This window comes from Nelumbo nucifera, chromosome 5 (assembly GCF_055504915.1).
Source record: "Nelumbo nucifera cultivar China Antique chromosome 5, China Antique-T2T, whole genome shotgun sequence".
In the NCBI taxonomy this organism is placed as follows: Eukaryota; Viridiplantae; Streptophyta; class Magnoliopsida; order Proteales; family Nelumbonaceae; genus Nelumbo; species Nelumbo nucifera.
This window is the reverse complement of record NC_142653.1, coordinates 27,253,453-27,278,216: the sequence shown is the minus strand read 5'-3', so window position 1 is coordinate 27,278,216 and position 24,764 is coordinate 27,253,453. Positions and strand designations below refer to the sequence as shown.

At 40.0% G+C, this 24,764-nt stretch overlaps 2 protein-coding genes across 2 annotated transcripts; one reads left to right on the top strand and one right to left on the bottom strand.

Annotated features, from left to right (window-relative positions):
• The first annotated feature begins 1,025 nt into the window (after positions 1–1,025).
• On the top strand, positions 1,026–5,077 carry LOC104607551 (putative methyltransferase PMT24). Its single transcript, XM_019199460.2, has 8 exons — positions 1,026–2,650; positions 2,726–2,875; positions 2,981–3,251; positions 3,353–3,463; positions 3,573–3,747; positions 3,880–4,152; positions 4,288–4,482; positions 4,603–5,077. The coding sequence occupies exons 1-8, from the start codon at positions 1,163–1,165 to the stop codon at positions 4,817–4,819; spliced, it is 2,880 nt and encodes a 959-aa protein (XP_019055005.1). The 5' UTR covers positions 1,026–1,162; the 3' UTR covers positions 4,820–5,077.
• Positions 5,078–10,094: 5,017 nt separating this feature from the next.
• Positions 10,095–24,745, bottom strand: LOC104607550 (Glutaredoxin family protein). Its single transcript, XM_010273211.3, has 4 exons — positions 24,362–24,745; positions 10,965–11,038; positions 10,738–10,836; positions 10,095–10,624 (listed from the first exon to the last, which is right to left on the bottom strand). The coding sequence occupies exons 1-4, from the start codon at positions 24,532–24,534 to the stop codon at positions 10,566–10,568; spliced, it is 405 nt and encodes a 134-aa protein (XP_010271513.1). The 5' UTR covers positions 24,535–24,745; the 3' UTR covers positions 10,095–10,565.
• Positions 24,746–24,764: the final 19 nt, after the last annotated feature.

Genomic DNA, 24,764 nt, shown 5'->3' with positions numbered 1-24,764 from the left:
CAAGCCCGACCGGGGTGCGGGCCGGGCCATCGGGCTACCCGGCCCATGAACAGGTCTACTAACAAATCCAGTTCCAATACCTAAATTCAAACCCTTGAGTTCTTATTACAATTACACAACCCAATTTGCCCAAGCCCAGCCCAAACTAGGCCTACCATTGGATTTCCTTGTTGCAACCTTACTTAATCTGGGATATGCTGGCACTGGGTTGAACTATCCAAACACTGCTTTCTTCGAAGGTGTATGACAACTTGGGTCAGGTCACAGGCATTTTATACCAATTATCGATAACAGGAACCTGAACAAAATCGAACAATATGTCAAACAGGAATCATAGAAAAATGTGTGTGCTCTGTTCATTTAAAGAAGATTTTGGTGATTATAAAGGTTGGAGTTAACGCCACAACCTGACTGACAATCTGGAGAGAATGATTTGTTAATTTTTTTTTTTAAGTCGAATAATCCTAATTCCTAAGCCATTTCACCATTCAGGCACTGTACATCTGGCCGGCCAATCTCTGTAGCTGACCTCTTGTAAGCTGGACGGATTGGTGATTGAATTAATTCATGAGCTATTATTGCTCTCCATGATGTATCTTGTCCTCATGGTTTTCAATGCTGCAATTGGTTCAGAGTCTCAGACACAGTTTTGATTACTCCAGAGTCCAGAGTCCAGACAGACAGAAATATTCATGTTATGACTGCCCATTGGGCCTTTGTGACTGCCCCACTCGGAAATTGAATGGGCCAAAGACAACGAAACTACCCAGCCCAGCCTGCCTTCCACTTTCTCCGCGTAGATGTCTCCTCAAAAACTCCCTACACATCTACAAGTTGCAAGAAACAGACCAAGAGTCTTCTGGGAGGGTAGACAGGTTCGTGGTTCTTACAGTTTGTAGTGATTAAAAAACAGACTCGGTCTAGTTATTATTCATCTTGTCTTTTTTTTTTTTTTTTTTGGTAAACTACTTTTCCATCCTGTCAGGATGAAGAAATTGTCCACAAAATTCTCCGATTTACTGGGATCTCGGAATTGCAGCCTGGACGAATTCTCTCCGATTTACATACACCAAGTACGACAGCAAAAACAATCGTTGGTTGTTTGTTATAGTTTTTTTTATCAGTTTCTTTCTTTTCCTTCTGCTTCTTCTCTGAGTCGAAAATGGCTTTAGGGAAGGCACGCTCCAGTAAACGGTCGTCATCGTTGACATCTTACGTATCGACAATCACCGTAGTCATCTTCGTCGCTTCCTGTGTGATTGGTCTGTGGATGCTAACATCCTCAACCCTTATTCCCCGGCAAAGCACACGAACTTCTAACGACATTTCTTCCGCCGATTCTCACTTGGCCAAAGTCGACCCACGTAAGGACGCTCCAGCCTTCGGAGACGCTCAGCGTGACCTCCCTGACGACGCACTCAAGGGCGACGATGTCAGCAAGGCTGCCGACGAGCCCAAGCAGACGGTTGAGACAACTAATATCGATGCCGTCTCTCAGGACGATAGCCAGTCTTTGTCGCTATTATTGCCAGAGAACCGTTCAGACCCTGTTGTAGAGAGCCACGCGGAAGGAGAAACTGAACAAGAAAACATTGTGGCCAATAAGAACGACGAGGTTGCTACAACTACTGCCAACGAAGAAAAAGATCAGAAGGAGGACGAGACTCAACAAAGAACAGAGGAATCTGCTGGTGCCGAACAGCAAGGTAAAGAGGAAACTGATCAGGTCACAAAGGAAAGCAATCAAAATCAAGAGAACCAGCAACAACTCCAAGAAACTACAGGGGACCAAGAAATCTCCGATCAAGCTAGCACAGAAACCGAAGAAACCCGACAACAAAGAGAAGAGACAGAAGGTAACAAAAGCCAAGATCAAACTCAACAAATAACAGAAGAAGCCAAAAAAGAGACAAGTCAACAGGAGTTAGAGATCGAAAGCCACGAAAACACAGAGCAGTCACAGCAGCAGACATTCGAGGGGGATCATCAACAAGCCCAACAAGAGATTGTAGAGAGCAAAATCTCAGAAGTTAACAGTATTCCACAAGCTGCAATTCAAGAGGCCATTAACGATGAAACCCAACAACAAGAGCAGCAGGAACCCGAACAGCAAACCCAAACAACCGACAATCAACAATCCCAAGAAATTAGAGAAGAAGAGAATAAACCAGACGAGAATGAAGAATCACAGCAAAGCGAAAGCATGGCATCTCAGAATAAAGAAACTCGGCAACAGAGCGAGGAGAAAGGCAGCGGTTCCAACCAGAAAACTCAGAATGAGACGACGACGGAGGTGAAAGGGGAGACGTTTCCGGTTGGGGCTCACTCGGAGATCCCAAAGGAGTCCAAAGAATCAAAAAAAACCTGGTCTACTCAGGCGGATCAGTCGGAGAACGAGAAGGAGAGAAGGAAGGGAGAGTCCAACAGCATGGACGGGAGCATATATGGATACACATGGGAACTCTGTAACGTTACGGCAGGTCCGGACTACATACCTTGTTTGGACAACGAGAAGGCGCTCAGGCAACTTCGTACTACCAAACACTACGAGCATCGAGAGAGGCATTGTCCCGATGAGAGTCCCTCTTGCCTGGTCCCACTTCCTGAGGGATACAGGAGATCCATCGAGTGGCCTAAAAGCAGAGATAAGGTATGTCAAAGGATCTCAACCGTTCGATTGTCAGATTTGAACTCTTCATTGTGACCAACTTGCGTGCGTGTCCAGATATGGTATCATAACGTTCCGCATACAAAACTGGCAGAGGTGAAGGGGCATCAAAATTGGGTGAAGGTGACCGGAGAGTTTCTTACTTTTCCGGGCGGTGGCACCCAATTCATACACGGCGCACTGCACTACATTGATTTCATCCAACAGGTAGTTAGTTCATATTATTTCGGACTTTTCATTTTTGTATGCTCTCTCTCTCTCTCTGAGTTCGGAGTTTCAGACTAAAACCCCATCTTTGTAATTTGCCGGCAGTCTGTGCCCAACATCGCATGGGGGAAGCGCACACGAGTGATACTAGACGTTGGCTGCGGGGTTGCCAGCTTTGGTGGTTATCTATTCGAGAGAGATGTTCTTACCATGTCGTTTGCACCAAAAGATGAACACGAGGCCCAAGTTCAGTTTGCTCTTGAACGGGGAATACCAGCAATATCTGCCGTGATGGGAACTCAGCGGCTGCCATTTCCAAGCAGGGTCTTTGATCTTGTTCACTGCGCACGTTGCAGAGTCCCATGGCACGTAGAAGGTCTAATTCATTTCTGCATTCCACCCCCTTTGATGCTCCTCTGTTGCTAATTACAATGCTTACCTTGTTCATGGTTATCAAGAATTTGGAGCTTCCTGTAGGTGGTGCTCTTCTTTTGGAACTGAACCGTGTTCTGCGTCCTGGGGGTTACTTTGTCTGGTCAGCTACTCCTGTGTACCAGAAACTGCCGGAAGATGTGGAGATTTGGAAGGGTAGGATCATGAGAATTCTGATCTTAATTTCCATTCAAAATAGAGCTTTTGTTTATGTGGGTCGGAGTTTCACTTTCGTGTACTTCTGTTATGCATGCACGCATGGCAGCAATGTCAGCACTTACAGTATCCATGTGTTGGGATCTTTTCACCATCAAGAATGATAAATTGAATTCTATTGGTGCGGCCATTTACCGAAAACCCACTTCCAATGAATGCTACGACAACAGAAAGCAAAACAGTCCTCCCATGTGTAAGGATGAAGATGATCCAAATGCAGCTTGGTAGGTCTTCTCAAAATACACACCAAACTCTTCTTGTTTACTTTTGTTGCAGAAAATTCGATTGTTATGCATTAATTAGCTCATCTCATCTTGTTGGAAAACCAACAATAAATGCATCTATCTGTTCTCTAGGTATGTACCTCTGCAATCGTGCATGCACAGAGTTCCGGTTGACGGGACTGAGAGGGGGTCTCAGTGGCCTGAGGAGTGGCCGAAAAGATTGGAGACCCCTCCCTTTTGGCTAAACAGATCTCAGATGGGAGTCTATGGAAAGCCAGCCCCCGATGATTTTTCTGCAGATTATGAGCATTGGAAAAGAGTGGTGACTAAGTCCTATCTCACCGGACTGGGCATCAGTTGGTCGAACGTCAGAAATGTGATGGACATGAGAGCTGTTTATGGCGGGTAATTAAGAAAATCTGCTGTTTTTCTTTGTTTTTCATGAACACACTATAACACTTTCAGTCTGTCACTGCACTTGAAACTGAGTAAAAAGAAGCTTTTTTTTTTTTAATCTCTCTCTCTCTCTCTTGCTTATAGATTTGCAGCGGCACTGAGGGACCTACAAGTGTGGGTCCTGAATGTGGTGAACATAGATTCCCCAGATACACTTCCCATCATCTACGAGCGTGGTCTTTTTGGGATATATCATGACTGGTGTGAATCTTTCAGCACTTATCCCAGAAGTTATGATCTGTTGCATGCTGACCACTTATTCTCGAAGCTCAAGAAGAGGTAGGATGCATCCACTTACTGTGCCTTTCAACTCAATTTTTGGGTTGGGATCTCTTCTCTTTTTTTTTTTCTTCTCATGTCATCTCTGATGATTATATTTGTATGATTTGAACTTTACAGGTGCAAGCTTGCGCCTGTAATAGCAGAGATCGATAGAATAGTTAAACCAGGAGGAAAACTGATTATCCGTGATGATTCCACCACGATGCGTGAAATTGAAAACATTTTGAAATCTCTGCACTGGGAAATTCACTTGACCTTTTCCAAAAACAAAGAAGGAATCCTTAGTGCACAAAAATCCGATTGGCGACCAGCAACATACGCAGCTTCTTTCTGATTTAAGAGAAATTGATTAGAGTTCCAAGCTTTGATATGTAGAGTTTTTTTATTTTATTTTTTTCACCAATATTTCCCAAGGAAAGACTGGTGAAATTTGTGCTGCTCTTCTGTTAGGATGATAAGCCTTTAAAGCTAATTTCCACTAAAACAAAGTTAATTCATTGAATACGATTAGGTAAATATATCAGCTTTTTTATTTATCAGATTCCCTGCAAATCTGTGCAAGAGTAATGTGAAAGAAATGCTTCAGTTGTAATTGCAAAGCCTTCATATTAAGTGTTAAACCTTTCAAATGTGTTTAGGTGAAGGCTCTGATCCATCCTCTACATGGCGTAGATTAGGCACAAACTGTCAACAGTCGCTATTCTAGTGCTAAAGCACACATCGATGAATGACTGTGTCAATTGCTAGCAGAGTGTTTATTTGAGGATAGAGTCGAAAGTGAAGGACCCAAAAAAAAAAAGTGCAGTCTGATTGATGAACACGTGCTGCATGCTGGCAGGCCACTAAGATGAATAAAACCAAAGAAACATTTTTGCAAGGAAGAAGGTGAAAAGTGCAGAGGCTTTAGATGAAATGAAATATCGTTTAAACGCAAAAACGATTCTCTACAGTCTGCGCTACTTTTCTTTATCACTTCATTCAAAACTCTTACTATTACTGAAAGGGATACCAAGGATTGTTTTGAGGAAATTGCTTCAAACACGACATTGAGATAGTTCAGTTGGTTGGTCAGACAGCAGATAGAAGATAAAGATAATTAAAGCAAGGAGTGGAAAATGGTTAGAACGTTTGCATTATCCAAAGACAAGAGTGGAAAATTCGGTGGGTCCACATCAAGCACAAAAACAGAGGAGAGTTGTGAAACAAGAAGTTCCAAGTGCAGGTTATATGGACAAGATCAAAGAACAAAATTCTGCTGTCCTTTGTTTTCCTTTTGAGAATGGTAAAGCTTCGTTTTATTAGAGAGAAGAACAAGATGAGAAAAGTAAGTAGAGCTCACCAGACCAAGGAGCAGCACCCAAAACGCCACCCCAAAAGAAAGCGAGGCCCAATTACAAAAACAATTACCACACCATGGCATAGACCAAAGAAACAAACAAAAGCTTGAAACCTCAAAACCTTAAAAAGGCCCAGACCGGAATCTAAGGCTGGGCCAAGAAAGGACTAGAACAAGGCATCAGCATTTCAACATAGAGTAGTAGAGGTATTGGAAAATCCGATTTTGAATTCGAGATTTGAACCAATTGTGGTTTGTGAATGCGCAAGGCCTCTCCATCCAGGATTGAAGTTGAAACTTGAAACCCCCCCCCCCTCCCCCCCCAACTTTTTGCCAAACTCCATCCACTTGTCAACACGAATATTAGGTCCAGAACGCCTTTCTTTCCTCTACCTCTACCTGCAGCCCGGAAACCATGTCCGATTTGATTGCCTGCACCTCCATTTCCGCTTCCCCATTCAAGGCAGAATCACTCCTAGCAGAAGAAGCCTCTCTGACTCTCTGAGGGAGGCACACAAAATAAAAATCCATCCCTCCTTGTATCGTCAAGTAAGCTAGAGAAGTCAAGACTTTTGCAAGACTTAAGCCTTGTCTCTCTCAACAGAAATAATCATGTCCCTAATGATAAATGCTCCTACACGAGATTCTGAGCCCTCGCTTAAAGACTCCCTTAGATTGGCCCAATATCTTCAAGTGATGGATAAGAAGAGGTTGTTGCTGCAGTTCCGACCTATTTGGGCTCAAATCTTTTTTCCAACGGGCCCGAATAGAAATAATAGGAACCTCCAGAATTGTCTGACTAACAGGCTCACCCTGGAAAGGCAAAGAGGTAGGGACCACTATATTGAATCTTGATGGTAGTGGGTAGGGATGTGGGAAGGATATCAAGGTATTGCCTGTTTATTACGTGCTACCATACCATACTGGTCCCTCCTTTCCAATTCCAGTTATATGTCCATGGCAAGGATCAAAATATCCATCCACAGCAGAAAATTTTAGGGGGTTTTCAAAACTTTAGGGGCTTCAACAGCATCCCTCTAATACCTAGGAAATAAAAAAATAAAAGAAATAAGGGCATCATCCAAATTAATACAACTTCAGGTTCATGGATTCATACCAGTTCCTAGGGCTGTTAATGGGTCGTTTCTGTCTCCAAGATTTTGTCCTGATTTATAAATGAGCCGGTTGTGGATTTTGATTCTATGGGCCAATTATTTTATTAAATATATAAGGTTTTTCTATTTTTTTTTTGTATTTTTATCATATTTTATTAATATTTGAAATGAGAAATTTGATAAATAATACATAAGACAGTATTAGTTAAAATGTTTAATTTATTAACATATTAATAGTTTAAATTTTCATTATCATTTTTATTAAGACTATATATTATCAAAAAGGGAAAATTCCCGATCAGTACCCTGTATTTTAGCTTGAGTGACAATTTAGTCCCCCAGACTTTAAAATGTGACAGTCCAGTACCCAAACTTTCAAAATGTGGCAACCAGCACCTACCGTTAACCAGTCTGTTAATCAACCATTAAGTGACATTTGAAAGATAAAAAATGCCCTTTGAATGCCATCTAATTCTCTTTATCAACCATTCAAACGCTAACAAAAAAACTCAACAGTCCCAAATCCTAACCTCTTCTATTCAAAAAAAGTTGGTGATTGTGTAGAAGAATCTAGAATTTGGGGCTGTTCATTCTATTGTCAATGTTTGGATGGTTGATAAAGTGAATTAGATGGCATTCTTAGGGCATTTTTGACTTTTTAGATATCGCTTAACAATTGATTAACGGACTGGTTAACAGAAAGTACTGGATTGTCACATTTTGGAAGTTTGGGTACTGAATTGTTGCATTTTAGTTTGGAGACCAAATTGTCACTCGAGCCAAAGTACAGGGTACTGATCGGGAATTTTCCCAATTAAGTTTTAAGTTATTATTTAAATAAACAAATATATTTTTCAATATACCTAGAACCAATAGGCCCAACTATTAACCGAAACGGTTATGATCTGTGATTTTGTGCTGATTAGTAATTAATCAATGGGAAAATTCTCGATTAGTACCTTGTACTTTGGCTCGTGTGACAATTTGGTCCCTGAACTTTAAATGCGACAATCCAATACCCGAACTTTAAAATGCGACAATCCAATACCCGAACTTTCGAAACACGACAATCTAGTACCTGCCGTTAATGGACTGTCAGTTATGTATATCACGTGACCCTATGTACAACTTAAGACTTTTAAAAATGTCAAAATTATCCTTGAAAACAAAACACTTTGTTCATCTTCTTCTTCCTCAAAAAATGAAACAGAGCCCAATCTCTATGTCAGATATATATATATACATACAAAGAGAGAGAGAGAGGGAACTAGTTAGGAAGGTTTCTGCTTTATGGGCTTTCAGGACTGATGCCCCATGTTCACAGAGGTTGCCTTGAGGTAATAGTAATACAAGTGGAGAATCCAGAAAGGAGATTTTTTGGCTTGAATGACAATTTGGTCCAAGACTGGGCTTTTCAGGACTGATGCTCCAAAGCTTTCTCTCAATTTAGGTTTTCCAACCAGATTGTCGATGGACAATAGCTTCGATGTGCATGCCAAGTGTGCAAGAAGCAACTGTATAACAAAACCATTTTTTATGCAACATTTGCTGCTGCCCCAAGTATGCAAGAAGCAACTGTGCTTAATTTCTTCACAGCTCCAAAGCTCTTCTCTGCAACGTATCTCCCTCTGTATCTATGTGTCTCTGTCATTATCTCCTTTTCAATTACTCTATTCTGTTCTAAAATGCAAAACCATTTTTTATGAATTCAACCATCTCAACAAGGTTTCAAGCAGCACCTAAAGAGCAAGGCTGGACCATCCGATTGAGAGGGGAAGAGTAGGGAGGACAGTTAAATCCATTTCATTTTATGTATCTATGTACGGCTTTATAAATATAACTGCATGCTATTAATTTAGGTGAATGATCAACAGATGAAAGAGAGCGGGGCAATAAATTGAGGCCAGGGGTACTGGTGTTGGTGTGTAGCTGACGCCTGACAGGTCCAATTTTCTCTGCTGTATTTGTAAAAGATTCAATATACACTATCAGTATTTAGGTGGCCGAAAGAGAGATGTATAACATTAACAGAGATATCTGAGATTTTCTCTTCTGGTTTCGTTTTAGCTGCTGAAGGAGCGTCCTTTTCATCACTTACAACCCGGGGGAATTGAAAACTGGTTAAAGAAGCATTGAGCGCACATCTGAAATTTGAATTTTCTGCATAACTAGCCTTATTTTTGTGTTGGTTTTGATTTTTAGAGGATGGTTAATAAAGAAAATTAAATGAAGCTTGAGGGTCACTTGTGTCTTTTCACATGCCACTTAACAACTGATTAACAATAAGTTCCAAATTTTTGCATTTAAAAAATTCGGGTACTGGATTGTCGCATTTTAAAGTTTGGGAACTAAATTGTCACTTGAGTCAAAGTACAGGGTACTGATCGGGAATTTTCCCTTAATCATTCAGGACTGAAACCACCCTGTCCCAACCCCTACCAGTTCCCCTCTTTGCAAGTTATCTATTCTCTATTGCTCATTCCCTCACATATAGCAAGCCCTCCAGTCTATAATAGACTTTTTTTTTTCATTTAGAATTTGTAGATCAATTCACTTCACATTGTACACACTTTCTTAAACTTGGACTAAGATCTCTGTTAAGACCAGTTCTCAGAATATGGCTGGGGCTGGGTTCAAAGGACCAAGCAGAGAACTAAGCAAGCTCCCCAGGTCTGGTTCGGCCACAAATTGTGACAAACACCAAAAGAACCAATCATATAAATATTTGGAGCCCAGAGTTAGCTTATGTGAGTATACCAAAATGATAATGATTATAACCCAACGCACTACCATGGGGTAGTGTGGATGAAAAATGGTTTTACTTTCTAATGGCACTTGAACCGACAATGTCCTACTCTTGCAAAATTGAGTGCTTACCACTTACCAGAAAGGTTCAAAGTATCAATATATCGTGTCGATGGCTCCCTGATACACCCCCTCTAAGGATTGTATCGGGTCAGACACTGGTTCAGAGGATAACTAGGCCTTATACCGACCCCTCTGAACCAGTTTCAAAAAAAAAAAATAATACAGACCAATACACCCTATTGTCATTTATTAACAGGAAAGGGCTTCTCTTTTTTTCATGAGAAGATTTTTCTTTCAAATGCAACCGCAATGGAATCATATCAGGCTTATCAGCCAAGGTGCCATGAGAATTTACTGTAAACCAACAAAAACGCACCTTGATTGCACATTTCATTTTGACCCATATCCAGCTTAGACACCAACAAAAGCAAGCTGATTTAAGTTTACTACAAGTGCAAAGTGAAAAACAGGATGAAAGGTAGACCATTCTTAAAAGGTGACATTGGTAGGAAGTGTTAACAATAGTATCAACGGATCTAGAGCTCTATTCAAACTTTCAAATTCAGAACTTGCTAAAGCATGCATTGCATCACCTCAGAATTGCCTCATTTAATGCTTTTGAGTGCATTCACATGAACATTTAAGAGTGAAAGAACCATCAAAACCAATCATATTTTTTATTTTGTGGATATGAAATGACAACTTTTGAGCATCATTGTGTCAAGCCGTCCTAATATTTACCTTCAAGCTCTAGGATTCATTATCTGATTAACCATAAGTAGCTTCCCCAAAGATGCATGTGTTTTCTTCATCTTAGCACTTCAATCACTTCTATCTAAAAGTTTCTGCAATTGACCATTCAAGAGTGCTATCTTGAGATCTAAAGAATCAAAAAATGGATTACAGTCAGAAATTTCATAAAAATCAAGAAGAAAAAGGTACTCAGATAGAGGGTAGCATCCAAGTAAAATGAGTGCACTCAAAGATACCAACCATCAGAGCCACCAATATGCTTGCCATTCACGAAAACCTGTGGTACAGTGCGCTTGCCTACCAAATCTAGAAGAACATCTTGGATTTGAGACCCATCATCTGCATTGAATACATGTATTAGTATTTACCCATCAAAAGAATATAATTAACATCAATTATGACATATAAATACCTTTATTTTCATATAGTGGCAACTAACAGAAGATAACAATCATGATTGTATGTACCTCTAAGGTCAAGCTCCACAACAAAAGGTTTCTCATGCAGTTCATTGAATATGCGTTTGGCACGTAGTGAATACCTGGGCATCATGACAGTAAATGCTAAACTCATCCCATTCAACAACATTAATAAGTGTTAACACAAATGTATTGAATGAACAGAAGGGTTGTAAAAGCATAGTGTACATTCATTTAGAATTAACAACTAGAAAATGTGAATAGCAAGAATTGCGAAGTATCCAGTTTTCTTAAAGTGGTTGTGCAAACTAGGTGGGTCATAATGAACTGAATGACACTGGAGGTTACAAGAGATGAAAAATATTTAACTTAGGTTTTTTTTCTTCCATATTTCTTAAGTACTGCTTTTTATTTATTCGTTACAAGAAGAATAAACAGAAAAAAGGGACCTACATTACAGACATTTTCTATTTTCTTCATATGTTTCACTTTTTTTAATAGAAAAATTGAAAGGTAAGCATAACTGCAATAGTTAAAAAAAGAAATAAAAACATAATGCATGAGAATAGCCCATTTACAACAAGATGCTGTACACTAGGACAGAAAAGGGAAAAAAACATTCCAATAAAATGGGCATGAGGAAGTTATATATGTGCTGTATATTCAAAATGAAAATGAAAAAAAAAAAAAATTAGATGCTACATGAATCCCTTTGGCTCAGTTTGGAAGGAATACAAATGCAAATTTGTAGAGTGCAAATACATACAAAATACAAGGTTTTACGCTCTACAAATTTGCATTTGTACTCCTTCCAAATTGAGCCTTTAGGATTGACGTCAATGAGAACAGTGACAAAAGCCTACATATGAGGTATAGCTCAAAAATAAACAATCTTGATGACAACCAGACTAGGAAAATTTATCCGGCTTATTTACTGACCTTACATGAAAGTCTCAGATAGCTAAACTCTATCGAGAAAAGTGGCATGAGGCTTCAGTGTATATCAAACCCTCATGGGATACCATGTTGCTCACCATGCAAGAATTGCCTTTTCTAGCAAAAAGCATTCAGTATGTCCACTTTCCTAGAACACCATCTCCTTCACAAGTGAGTTAACCATATCATCTAACAGCTACACTATCCAGAAAAGCAGCACAAATCTTCAGTATATATCAAGTGCTCTTGGAACACCAAGTTACTCACCATGCAAGAATTGCCTGCTAGCAAAAAGCATTTCAGTATGTCCACTTTCATAGAACACCATCTCCTTCACAAGTGATTTAACCATATAAGTTAGATAACTTTATCTCTATTCAACAGATCTCTCTTTTCTTTTTCTTCTTTTATATATACTTTGTTATCTACATTACACTAGATCTTACCACCAATTGTTTGCTTTTCAACTCTTAAATCTCGACAAATTACCCCATAATGGATCTTTCCTCAAATGGTGAACCTGTCCAATCAGTGTTAAAGAGCTTTTGATATGGAAACAGCAGCATCTACTTTACACAGTTCCCCCACAGGGAATGGCCTAAAATACATCATAGAAGAAAATACAACAATAATGAAGTATTCTAGTGAATGTCTAGAGAAATACGAGGATGAAGGTTGTTAAAAGTTGGTTATTCTTTAAGTATAGTACCGCAGGGGTACTATTGTACTTTCCTTCTTTTATTTTTTATGTCTTGTCGCCCTAGTATGAATACTAAAAGCTGGCGCCGCTAGCATCATCTTTTGACTCTCAAATCTCTCTTCTCTCTTCCTCTCTTCTTCTCTCCTGTATAACATGGTATCAGAGCGGGACTATCAGATCTGAAAGGAGAGATCGAGTGAACCTCTTTCGCATCAAACTATCAGATCTTCCTTCGCCAGCTATTGTTTGGGTTATTGAAGATCCAGTTTTTTTTACAGCGCACTGAAGTAACTTCTCTCTCTTCCTCCTTTTCTTTTGTCTCTGGTCGTGTGCCAGAACAGAACCTATACTAGGTCTGCTGGTTGGATGTGAGGTGATCAGCACCTCTTTCTTTCCTTATTTGTGGGATCGGTTGATCCCTGTGTAAGCTGTAGGTCGGTGATGACCTTTGTATGCTGTGACAGCAGCCTTTATGATGAACTTGTAGGTCAGGGAATGACCTGTACATGCTACAACAGCAACTATATTTGATGCATAGGTCAAGAAATGACCTGTATGTGCTGCAACAGAAGCTATATTTGATTCTGTAGGTCAAGAGATGACCTGTTAGTGCTGTACAGCAGCTATATTTGGTTCTGTAGGTCAAGGGATGACCCATTAGTGTTGTAACAGCACCTTTTTTAACCAAAAAAAAGTTGAGTTTCAGAAGGAAAAAAGAGGTGTTTTCTTCCTTGGTGTTAGACTGCCTTTTTTTAAAGTTTTGTGCCCACTTTAAGAGTGATCTGAAATTGTAATCATGAGTGGTGAAGATTCTGCCACATCCAGTGTTTCCTCAATGCAGAATGGAATGAGTGGGGGTGTGGATCTATCATTTCCCATGGCTGTTATTCCCCTGGATGGCTTAAATTATTTAGAATGGTCGAGAGGGATCAAGTTATACATTACTGCAAGGGGAAAGATGGGATATATAAATGGGAGAATTGAAGAACCTAATTCTGGGAATGCTAAGTATGACAAATGGAACCAGGAAAACAGTATGGTCATGTCCTGGCTTTTAGTGTCTATGCAACCTCAAGTGAGAAGGAACTTTATGTGGGCTGAAATGGCTTATGAGATTTGGAAACAAACAAAATAAACCTATTTTGAGCTGTGTCACTATGCAAAAATCTACCAGTTACAGGTAGAATCATCCACTTGTAAACAGGGGGAGACGAATCTTTTTGTGTACTATTCAAACTTGACCTTCGTCTAGAAGGAATTAGATCATTGTCAGAGTGTGGACTGCAAGTGTGATGAAGATGCAAAAGCATATAAGAAACTTGTTTCCCAGCAAAGAGTGTTTGCTTTTCTCCATGGCTTGAATCCTGCATATGAATCTATCAAAGTCTAGATCCTAGGCAGCAAAGATCTTCCATCTATCCAGGAAGTTAATGCATTAGTACAGTCAAAGGAAAGTAGAAGGAATTTGATGAATAGTTCTAGTGGGGATGCAGTTGTGTTGGCAACGAAAGGGAATGTTACTACAAGTGGGGGAAATATCTTTAAGAAGGGGGACTTTCATAAAAGGGTGGATGACAAAGACAAACTATGGTGTACCCATTGCCAGAAACCCCGACACACCCGTGATACATGTTGGGATCTTCATGGGAAGCCAAAATGAGCTCAGGATTTGAGTAAGAAGCAAGGTTCAGATCTGAATAAGAAGTCAGGACAGCAAGGAGAATCAGCCCCCTATTACTACTGTGACTCAGACACACACCTCTGGTTCTGACCCAAGGGAGGATATTATTAATTCCTTCTATGACCATTTAGTGTTCTATGGTAGGGCAATTCGTTAAATGGATGCTCCTCCTCCCTCAACTTCATTTGCATCTACATCAGGTAACTCTGCCACAGCTTTCCATGTATCGTCCCATTCCCCTAACTCTCCTTGGATAATTGGTTCTGGATATAAACAAATAACTAGTAAGCCCTCTTATTTTCAGACCTATCACCTCCTCTCTGGAAGAAACAAGGTGAGACTAGCTGATGGATCATACTCTACTATAGTTAGTCAAGGATCCATTTTTCTTCCCTTTGGCCTCATCCTATCTAATGTTTTACATGTTCCGAAATTTCCTATTAATTTGTTCTCTGTTAGTAGTATCACTAATTCTTTAAACTGCTCAGTGACCTTTTTCCCTTCTTACTATGTGATCCAGGATCTGGCCTTGGGGAAGACGATTGGTAGAAGACGCATGATGGATGGTCTCTACATGTTGGAGAATAAGGTTGGTCTTACAGTCAAAGAGTCTAAGAGTCAGGTCTATTTATGGCACGGTCGTCTTGGTCATTTATCTTTTGAGTCTTTGAAAATGGTGTTTCCAAAGTTGTTTAAGCAGTGCCAGTGTCAGCATTTACTTGTCAAACTTGTCAATTGATTAAGCATTGTGGAACTCATTTTTCTTCAAAGAATAATAAATCTGAATTTCCTTTCCACACTGTTCATTCTGATGTTTGGGGCCCTGTTACTTTACCATCTGAGAGTGGCTATGAGTATTTTATTATCTTTATTGATTATTACTCCAAATATACATGGGTGTATCCCATGTGAACCAAGGATGAAGTACCAAAAGTTATCCAAGTTTTTCAATCCAATAATGCCAAAGAATATTTTCATAATGATCTCACGGAGTTCTTTGCTTCGCGTGGATCACTTCACTGTAGCTTTTGTGCCCGAACACCACAACAAAATGGTGTTGCTGAAAGAAAGAACCGACACCTTCTTGAAGTGGCCTAGGGGTTACTAGTTCAGGGGGAGTGTAGGAATGAGGAGAAACTGGTTTAGCTCCTCCTCCCTTTCTTCTTTCATCGTCACAAAGGCCAACCATGTTCAAGAGTTGTGGAGCACCTAGAAGTTGTACCACCAATGCCATCAAACTCTCTAGGGGGTGGATCCTACCCAACTAGGTACCTTGGTTCCCATTGATGTTCCTGACCCTATTGCTATTGCTACTTCTATTGCTAATGGCCTTGACCTTCCCATTGCTCACCGGAAAGGTGTTAGGTCTTGCACCACTAAACACCCCATTTCCCACCTTGTTTCCTATTAGAACATTTCACCTTCCTTTAAGGCCTTCCTCTCTTCCATTGACAGTGTTCTTATTTCTAAGAATGTGGCAGAAGCTCTTTTGGTGCCTGAATGGACAGACGCTATGAAGGAAGAGATTAATGCTTTACATAAAAATGACACATGGGAACTAGTAGATCTTCCTGAGGGGAAGGAACCAATTGGATGTAAATGGGTTTTCACAGTAAAACATAGGGTTGATGGCACGGTGGAGCGGTATAAAGCTCGTTTAATGGTAAAACAAGTGTACGGAGTGGATTATGCAGAAACTTTTGCACTCGTTGCTAAGATGAACTTTAGAGTCCTTTTCTCCTTAGCTCCTAATCTTGATTGGGACTTTCATCAACTAGACATCAAGAATGCCTTTCTAAATGGTGACCTTGAAGAGAAAGCATACATGGTACAACCCCTCTGGTTTTCGGGCTTAAGGTAATGAACAAAAAGTGTGCAGGTTAAAAAAATCATTATATGGCCTGAAACAATCACTGAGAGCCTAGTTCAACAAGTTTCATGCAGCAGTTTAGCAAAGAGGATACAAGTAGTGTCAATCTGATCACACATAGTTTGTGAAAAGAGGGGAAGGGAAAATTGCAGCATTGATAGTATATGTTGATGATATAGTTATCGCTGTTGATTAGAATGATGAAATTCAAAAGTTGAAGAGTTTTCTTGCTACTAGACTTGTTCGTGGGCCGGGTAGCCCGATGGCCCGGCCCACACCCCGGTCGGGCTTGGTCATGTAATTAGGCCTGCGGGCCTAACACAGTAAGCCTAACTGTGTTTCAGGCCGGGCTCGGGATTTGTCAAAAAAGCCCGGCCCGGCCCGACTCAGCATTATATATTTTATAAATATATATGTATTTTATATATTATATAAAATATATAAATAATATAATATTTATTGAAATATATATTTATAATTTAATATATACATTTTTTATTCTTTTCTTTATAATTTCTGTCTCTCTCTCTCTCTATTCAGCTGCTTCAGCAATAGTAATAGTATGGGCTAAATTTCAGGCTCAGGCCCAGGCCCGGGCTTCGGGCCTTTTATGAGGACCGGGCTCGGGCCCAAGTTGTGGGCCCGATGGTCGGGCCGGGCTCGGGCTCGAGCACGGGCCTTAGAAAAATCTGTTAATACAGAGTGAAAGCCCGGCCCGGCCCATGAACAGGTCTACTTGCTACCCAGTTTGAAGTGAAAGATCTAGGTCCTCTAAGGTACTTCCTTGGGATTGAAGTGGCCTGCTCACAAAAGGGTATCTTCATTTCCCAAAGAAAGTATGTCCTAGATCTACTCCAGGATATAGGAAAATTGGGAGGGAAGCTGGTAGATTCTCTTATTGATCCTAATCACAAATTAGGTGACTGTCAAGGTAAACCCATCGAGGATGTGAAACAGTTTCAGAGACTTGAAGGAAGATTATTATATCTTTCTATGATTCGACCAGACATTGCTTATGCAATGGGTGTTCTTAGCCAGTTCATGCATGCCCCTAAGACTACCCACCTCAAAGCAGCAGAAAGAGTTCACAGATATCTTAAGAAGTTCCCAGGTGCAGGCTTGTTGTTTCAAAAGCACGGACATTTGAAAGTTGAAGTGTATACCGATGCATATTGGACAAGATCCTTGAACGACAAGAAGTCGACCAACAGCTATTGTACCTTTGTGGGAGGGAACCTAGTTACCTGGAGAAGCAAAAGGCAGATTGTGGTAGCTAGGTCTAGTATTGAAGCTGAATATCGGGCAATGTCTCATGGAGTGGCTGAAATTATGTAGTTAAAAAACTTGTTGAGTGAGTTGGGTTTTTCAGTTGATGGACCTATGACTAAAAACATAGGTCATGGAGTGGTTGAAATTATGCTGCATGATAGAACTAAAAACATCGAAGTCAACAAACATTTTATCAAAGAAAAGGTCATTGCAGTGGAAGTGTGTACCCCTTATGTTAGCTCTGAAGACCAACTTGCAGACATCTTCACTAAAGGGTTACATAACTCACGACATTATGATTTATGTGACAAGTTGGGCATGATTGACATCTATGTCCCAACTTGAGGGGGAGTGTTAAAAGTTGGTTATTCTTTAAGTATAGTACCGTAGGGGTACTATTGTACTTTCCTTCTTTTATTTTTTATGTCTTGTCGCCCTAGTAATAAATACTAAAAGCTGGTGCCGTCAACATCATCTTTTGACTCTCAAATCACTCCTCTCTTCTTTCTTCTCTCTTCTCTCTTCTTTCCTCTCTCTTCTCTCTTCCTCTCTTCTCTCCTTTATAACAAAGGTCATATGGGTTCATGTGACCAAAGCACAGATGTCAATGTACCATGTAAGTTCCAAGCTCATAAGTTGACTAATTCTAATCCATCCATAACCTGCTCCAGAAAGACAAATTGCCATGGAGATCTTCCTATCTGTTGTGTCAGCTACATCCTTGTTTGCATCATAGGGCTACTCCTTTCTCTTCCACATTCAACTGCCAAATAATTGCAGCCGGAAACTATATGAAAGGATGTCATATTATGATGAAAATCAAAGATGCCTGAATCCTGATGCAATAAAAATGAGCTGATTCTGCTCTCAGTTTGGATCCAATGCCATTTTAAGATTTGTATGCTCTGCATTGTTTGAATTTCTTTGTCTCCCATCTACAGGTGGTTGGCATGCTTGATTATGGGTTTGCAAAGGTAGCAGACTTGATGGTTAAATATACCATAGCTCCAATAGTAAGCAACAGTTGTCCTGCTGTTTCTGTGGAACAATTAGATCAGGACTCTGGGCGGATAATTGAGGCGATTCTCAAACTTGTTCCATCTTCCAATTCTCAGGTAAATTTGGTAATCGTTCCATCCTCTGCCTTCTGTTGTATGCACCTTAAAAGGCCAATTATGTTTTCCGAATAGACTATGCGGGTGAGTTAGTTCAATATGAGAGAGGTGGTTGTTAGTTCAACAAAAGGAACTAGCAATCGGTTAGAGGTTCTTAATAGAAGTTTGGTTGGACGTTTCGTTAATGCTGAACCGGATGTGGAAGACATTTGGACTTGGGCAGTCACTGAATGGAAAACGAGAAGTCACTTCCAAGTGAGAAGACTCAATGCGGGTTTCTTAAGGTTGGGGAGATGGAACCCTCGTTGGGGCTTTGAGAAATCTGGGGCTATCAAGTTTCATTTGGATAAATGTATATGGCATTCTGCTACATGCCTGGAGTTTTCAAACCTTCAAGGCAGTTGGAGATGCTTGTGGAAGTTTTAGGTTCATTGATTCAAGGACCATAAACTGGGAGAACCTCACCTATGCTTGTATCCTTGTTGAGATGGAGGAAATCCATCTCATTCCAACCTCTTTGTTACCTCATTTCGGAGGAGAACCATATGATGTTAGAGTGGTGGTGGAAGGGTCCTACCCTAGGAGTTGGTTAGCCAATCTGGATCAATGGAGAAAGGAGTGGAGCGCTCCTCTTTCGACTGATTCGACTAGCTCAAAGTTGCAGAAGTCGAATGGGCTCCAAGCTAATGATGAAGGTGGGGTCGGCGAGTTGGGGCTGATCGACTTTCGAGATCTTGGGAAGGTGAAGAGAGGCAAATCAGGGGAGTTTTCGAAAGAGGTCTTGAGTGGTGGGTCCACTCAGGGTCAGGAGAAGTAAAGAAGGGAGGCCCGTAAGATTCAGCTTTTAATGTCGAAGAGGGCAGGGCTGAAAATAGAAGGACACCTGGCAGTCCAAGAGCAAAAAGGGTTAGGGTCTGACAAAGGAAGTAATCAGGCATACTCAATGATGATTGAGGAGCGGCCCATTTTCAAAAGCCCAAAAATCTACCTGGATTGTTGGGTTTAAAATGTAATAGAAGGATCCTTTTCCCTTTTAAACAGTCAGAATGTTCCAGGTGGAGTCTGGAACAAATCACTTCAAACAAAATCAAAAGAACTGAAGATCAATGGGAGTTGGTGATCTTCAGATACGGAAAAGGAAGAGAAGACACTTTGGTGAAAACAGCGGTGAGAAGCACAGAAACCGATGCTGCCTGGATCTCCAACGTAAGAGAGAACGCTTTGGTAGGTTGCGATCAATCTATGGAGGGAGATGAAGCTTCGATCCAGAAGGAAGAGGACAGCTCTATGTCATTGGGCTTTGATCAGGCAAAGAAAGCCTTGACCAATACCCCAAAAGAGGTCAGCGAATAAGAGCTCAGGGTGGAGAAGGAGAATCAGGATTTGAGTGGGAGTACTACAGTGGATTCAGGAGGGAGTTCAGGGAGTAACAATGGAGGCGCTGTTAGTGGTTCACTCCTCCAGGCTGAACAAAACAACTCTGATAAATGGCTATATGAGGAAGTGAAGGTTGGAAGATTAGGTGAGGATCTAGGACGAAAAAGGGTGATAGAGAATGTGACAATTAACTCAGTTCAAGAGTGTCACAAGAAACTGCATGGGGCCAGGAATTCACACATCATTCACGTAACCAAGGTCTTCTCTCATTTGAAGCCTGGTTTGGTGGGGGATAGGACCTACAAAAAATTACAAAAAGGTCTACAAAAGAAGAGGAAGGAAGGCATTGGTAGCTCCACACCCGGAAGAGGATGGTAAGACGAACACTCAGGTGGTTCTTACAAATTTGATCTCTCAGTTGAAGTAAGTGATCCCGTTAAAAGCCTAGAAAAGGAGGAGAGGTTTAGAAGAGTCCCATCAAGAAAGTTGTGGAGAGAGAAGTCAAAATAGGTACAAGTCTTGGTCTATACTTTGGGGGGGCAAGGAATTTGCCAAGAGGGCCTTTGAGGAGTTCCAGAGAAAGAGGACAGAAGAGAGGCTGAAGAAATTGGAAGCTAGAGAAAGAGGAGACAAGTGGGATGAAGAAGATGATGGGTAGGACGAAAGTTTCAAGGAAGATGATTAGGAAGCCTTGGCATTTGGGCTTTGCTTCAGGGTCACTCAATTAGGAGCAAGGTGCAGGTGGTCATCTTGGAGTTTTTTTTCTTTGTTTTGAATATATTTGGTATGTCAGTGTCTTTGGGTGTATTTGCCTTTTAGTGTTTGTCTTTTCTCTCGGGTGATTTCTTGTCACCTCTCTCTGTATTCTCTTTTTATTTTAATGAATTTTCTTTGATCCTTCAAAAAAAAATAACCTGTTCCAGGTCCATGGTATTGTCACTTTTGAATTACACCAAACATCCTTAGCACCATCAAGAATTCCTTCATATAATTTCATTTTGTCAACTCATAATTCCTCAAGATAGATTTAATAACTTTACTCCCTCCTAAGTTATCAATTACATCTAAAAGGTGTATTCTCCATCCCAACGGTATCACTTTAAATGATGCTAAAATCATCACCCTGCCAGCTTTTTAGTTCTGAAATCCCATTGATTATTTAAGTGATCAACCAAGGATCCTTCTAAACTTGTAGCACACAACTGCTTAAAACAACAACTCCCACGTTTTTGGATGAAAAGCCTTGGATGTTACCTGGGCTGCTGCTCCATGTTCATTTTGTAAACCTCCATTAAATAAAAAAGCATTTCTGACAAGAAATTGTAATAGTTGATTATTTATTAGCAGTAATTGAAAAGGTTGAGAAAAAGAAAATATCTTCATATGGTGCTCGTTGATCTAGAAAAGGCCTGGAGAAATAATATGGTGGGCCTTGGAAAAGAAAGGGGTTCAAAATAGGTATATAGACCTAATTACCTAATTAGGGATATGTATGAGGGGGAAACAACCAATGTTAGAACATCAGTGGAAGAGGCTTCAGATTTTACAGCTAAGATGGATCTTCACCAAGGTTTAGCACTTAGCCCTTATCTATTTGCAATGATCATAGATGAATTGACTAAATAATTCAGAAAGAAATCCCATGGTGCATGTTGTTTGCGGATGACATTGTTTTAATTGATGAAATTAATGAAGGATTAAATGAAAAATTAAGCTTATGGACAACAGGACAAATGCCCTAAAACAAGAGGTTTTAAAATAAGTAGAATTAAAACAAAGCATATGACATGTAAAATTAGTAATAATATAAGTTTAAATCAGGATACAATTAGGCTTGGAGAGTGACTATTTCCATCCCTTGGTTTAATAATTCATAACAAGGGAGAGATCGAGGAGGATGTCACCCAAAGAATTAGAGCTGGATGTCATCCAATACCTTGCATTTAATCCTTCATTGTTTTAATTGATGAAACTAATGAAGGATTGAATGAAAAATTAAGCCTATGGACAAATGCCCTAAAACAAGAGGTTGTAATATAAGTAGAACTAAAACAATGTATATGACATGTAAGTTTAGTAATAATGGTAGTGCAAATCAGGATACAGTTAGGATTGGAGAGTGACCATTTCCAATACCTTGGTTCAATAATTTATACCAAAGGAGAGATTGAGGATGATGTCACCCAAAGAATTAGTGCTGGTTGGGCAAAATGGAGGTGTGCATCAGGACTTTTATATGATAGAAGAATACCATTTAAGAGTAAAAGAAAATTTCTATAAAACAGTTGTAAGGCCAACTATGTTGTATGAATTAGAGTGTTGGACAGTCAAGAAACAACATGTTCAAACAAGGAGTGTGGCAGAAATGTGAATGCTAAAATGGATAAGTGGAAAAACAAGAAATGATAGGATCAGGAATGAAGCCATTTGTAGAAACCTAGGAGTAACTCCAATAAGTGATAAAATGAGAAAGAGTAGACTAAGATGGTTTCGTCATGTGCCTAGAAGACCACCAACAGCTCCAATTAGAAGAAGTGATTTGTTACAAGTGGAGATAGGGGTAGATCAAAAAGAACATGGGTAGAAGTAGTAAGAAATTATTTAATCACTAAATAATTTAACAATGGATATAGTTTTAAATAGAACAGAATGGCAAAAAATGATTCATGTAGCCAACACCATATAGTTGGGATAAGGCATGGATGATGATGATGAACTGAAATGATAATTTTTAAGAAAATAATTTTTCTACAAGAGAGAATGTCCTTAGGGTAAGTCAATGAATGATGATATGAAACCTAGATCTTCATAATTGTGATCTCATAGGTTTAAAGCATCATGCAAACGATTGCATACTTTAAGGCTGTGTTTGGTTTGAAGGAAAAGATAGGGAAAGGAAGAGAAAGGTAAGGAAACCTATACAAACCAAATACAGCCTAAGAGTTAGACTTTCAATATTGGTTTTCCTAGTGTTATGATGACATGTGAAAGGAGTAAGCACTTAAAATACAGAATGGAACAAGTTCCAATTACTATGACATGATGCAAAAGCCTTCCTTCACCACATAGAGTGGTTTTTTTTTTATCAGAAACGATAACTTTCATTAGAGATAAATTAAACTGAAATACAGAATTCAACCCTTATTAGAAAAGGTTGATCCAATAAACATCAAACATTACAGAACTGCCCAATAAAGACTCTCCCTTACAGTCCCTTGTTTTGCTAGGGTGTCAGCAAAACCATTTGCTAATCTCCTTACCCACTTGAACCAAACACTCACCTCCCTTGTTATGCTAAGAATTTCCCTTATCAGCTGTCTGTATTGCCAAATTCCCAACTGCCCTGATTGCATCCACTCAATTACCAACTTGGAGTCTCCCTCTATCTCAATCTGCCATAGCCCCAATTGTTTGGCCAGTTTTACACCTTGATGTAGTGCCAAGATTTCCGCTCTTAAGGAATCTCCAACTCCTATTGGACCTGAAAACAAAGCCATTATCTCTGAAAACACCTCCTATACCATATGGGCCTGGATTACCTATAGAGCTTCCATCAAAGTTCAATTTCACCCTTTGTTGTGCCAGTGGGGACCAAACTTCCTGTATCATAGCTTTGGAAGTAGTAGTAGATGCCACAATACCCCATAATCACATAGAGTGGTTATCATTAATTTCTACAAGCTTAGAAACAGGAATCGGAACCTGATGTGTGTCCGGAGGAATCTGTCTCAGGGAGATGGAAAAACAAGGATTTGAGGAGACATGTCGAAAAGTATAACTATTAAAATAGTCTATATATACCTTTTTTTCAAATTCCAACACTACATACCTATAGGAAAAGGTTTAGAAGTTTATCTTTGTACCATAATAACATTTTATAGGAAAAATATCATCCATTGTGTAGTTCATTCATGTCAAGAATCAAAGGAATGTAGGAATCAGACAACAGACATGTTCCCAACACGGACACTTCATCCATTTAGGAGAGTACATGCTACACTACTTCTGAGTAACTTTAGAACTCCATCCTGTATCAATATAACCATCTCGAAAGAGCCGATTGAGGTATTAAGGATTAAAGAAAATTCTACACATCGAAGGATGTTTCACTAAAAACGATCTGCAGGTGCATTTTAAAAAATAGTCCGTTAGCCGGCACAATACATGGTCCCAAGATGGTGGACAAATGGGAAGGGGAACATATACACTTAAAAAAGATGTGTAAGAGCAACAAAACCGGGATTTTCGACACTATAAGACAGATAGCTCGTCCACATATTCATATTTCTATGTTTTTCATTCAAATATTTCTTAAGTGAATATTAGACAAAATAATCCCTATTATGAATTCACATATGGAAAAAATATGAGGTTTCATTGGCTTAAATCTTTGCCCTATGAAACCCTAGGTTCAAACTCAAGCAATTTGATTGGCAAATATAAAATTAAACATTTTCATATCCTCGCAACGATGATGGTGTAGATTGAGAGAGTTACGGGCAGTAGGATTTGGAGAAGACGGCGATCCTGTTGGAGTATATGACGTTCTGTACGAATGCGGAGGCCGAGTTGGAGGCGAGCGCTGAGTTCGGTGAGGATGAGAAGAAAATCCCAACAATTAGAAGAAGAACCATAGGAGATGAGCCGACGACACCTATCGACCTTCTCATCGTCTTCTATCTACCACAGTTTGGCGTTCCAGAGAGTAATTTTTCACTCGTCTTAGACCATTGTGTGTAAAATTCCGACCAGGGCGGGAAACGGCCCAGCTCGGCTGTAGATAGGAGGACTTGGGTGAGACACACACAATTGGTAGTTGACGCACAATTCCGCAATTCGCTGCGGTGCGCGAGATGAGTTTGGATCAGATACCAACAAACGGTGCCAACAACGCCCCAAC

What these genes read in the sequence shown, in the direction of transcription:
- LOC104607550 (XM_010273211.3), bottom strand. Translation starts at nt 24,534, where the DNA reads ATGAGAAGGTCGATAGGTGTCGTCGGCTCATCTCCTATGGTTCTTCTT. An exon ending in TTCTCCAAATCCTACTGCCC is followed by an intron (nt 11,039 to 24,361) that starts GTAACTCTCTCA and finishes CATGATGCCCAG; the next exon opens with GTATTCACTACGTGCCAAAC. An exon ending in TGTGGAGCTTGACCTTAGAG is followed by an intron (nt 10,837 to 10,964) that starts GTACATACAATC and finishes TATTCAATGCAG; the next exon opens with ATGATGGGTCTCAAATCCAA.
- LOC104607551 (XM_019199460.2), top strand. Translation starts at nt 1,163, where the DNA reads ATGGCTTTAGGGAAGGCACGCTCCAGTAAACGGTCGTCATCGTTGACA. An exon ending in GATGATCCAAATGCAGCTTG is followed by an intron (nt 3,748 to 3,879) that starts GTAGGTCTTCTC and finishes TCTGTTCTCTAG; the next exon opens with GTATGTACCTCTGCAATCGT. An exon ending in ATGAGAGCTGTTTATGGCGG is followed by an intron (nt 4,153 to 4,287) that starts GTAATTAAGAAA and finishes TCTTGCTTATAG; the next exon opens with ATTTGCAGCGGCACTGAGGG.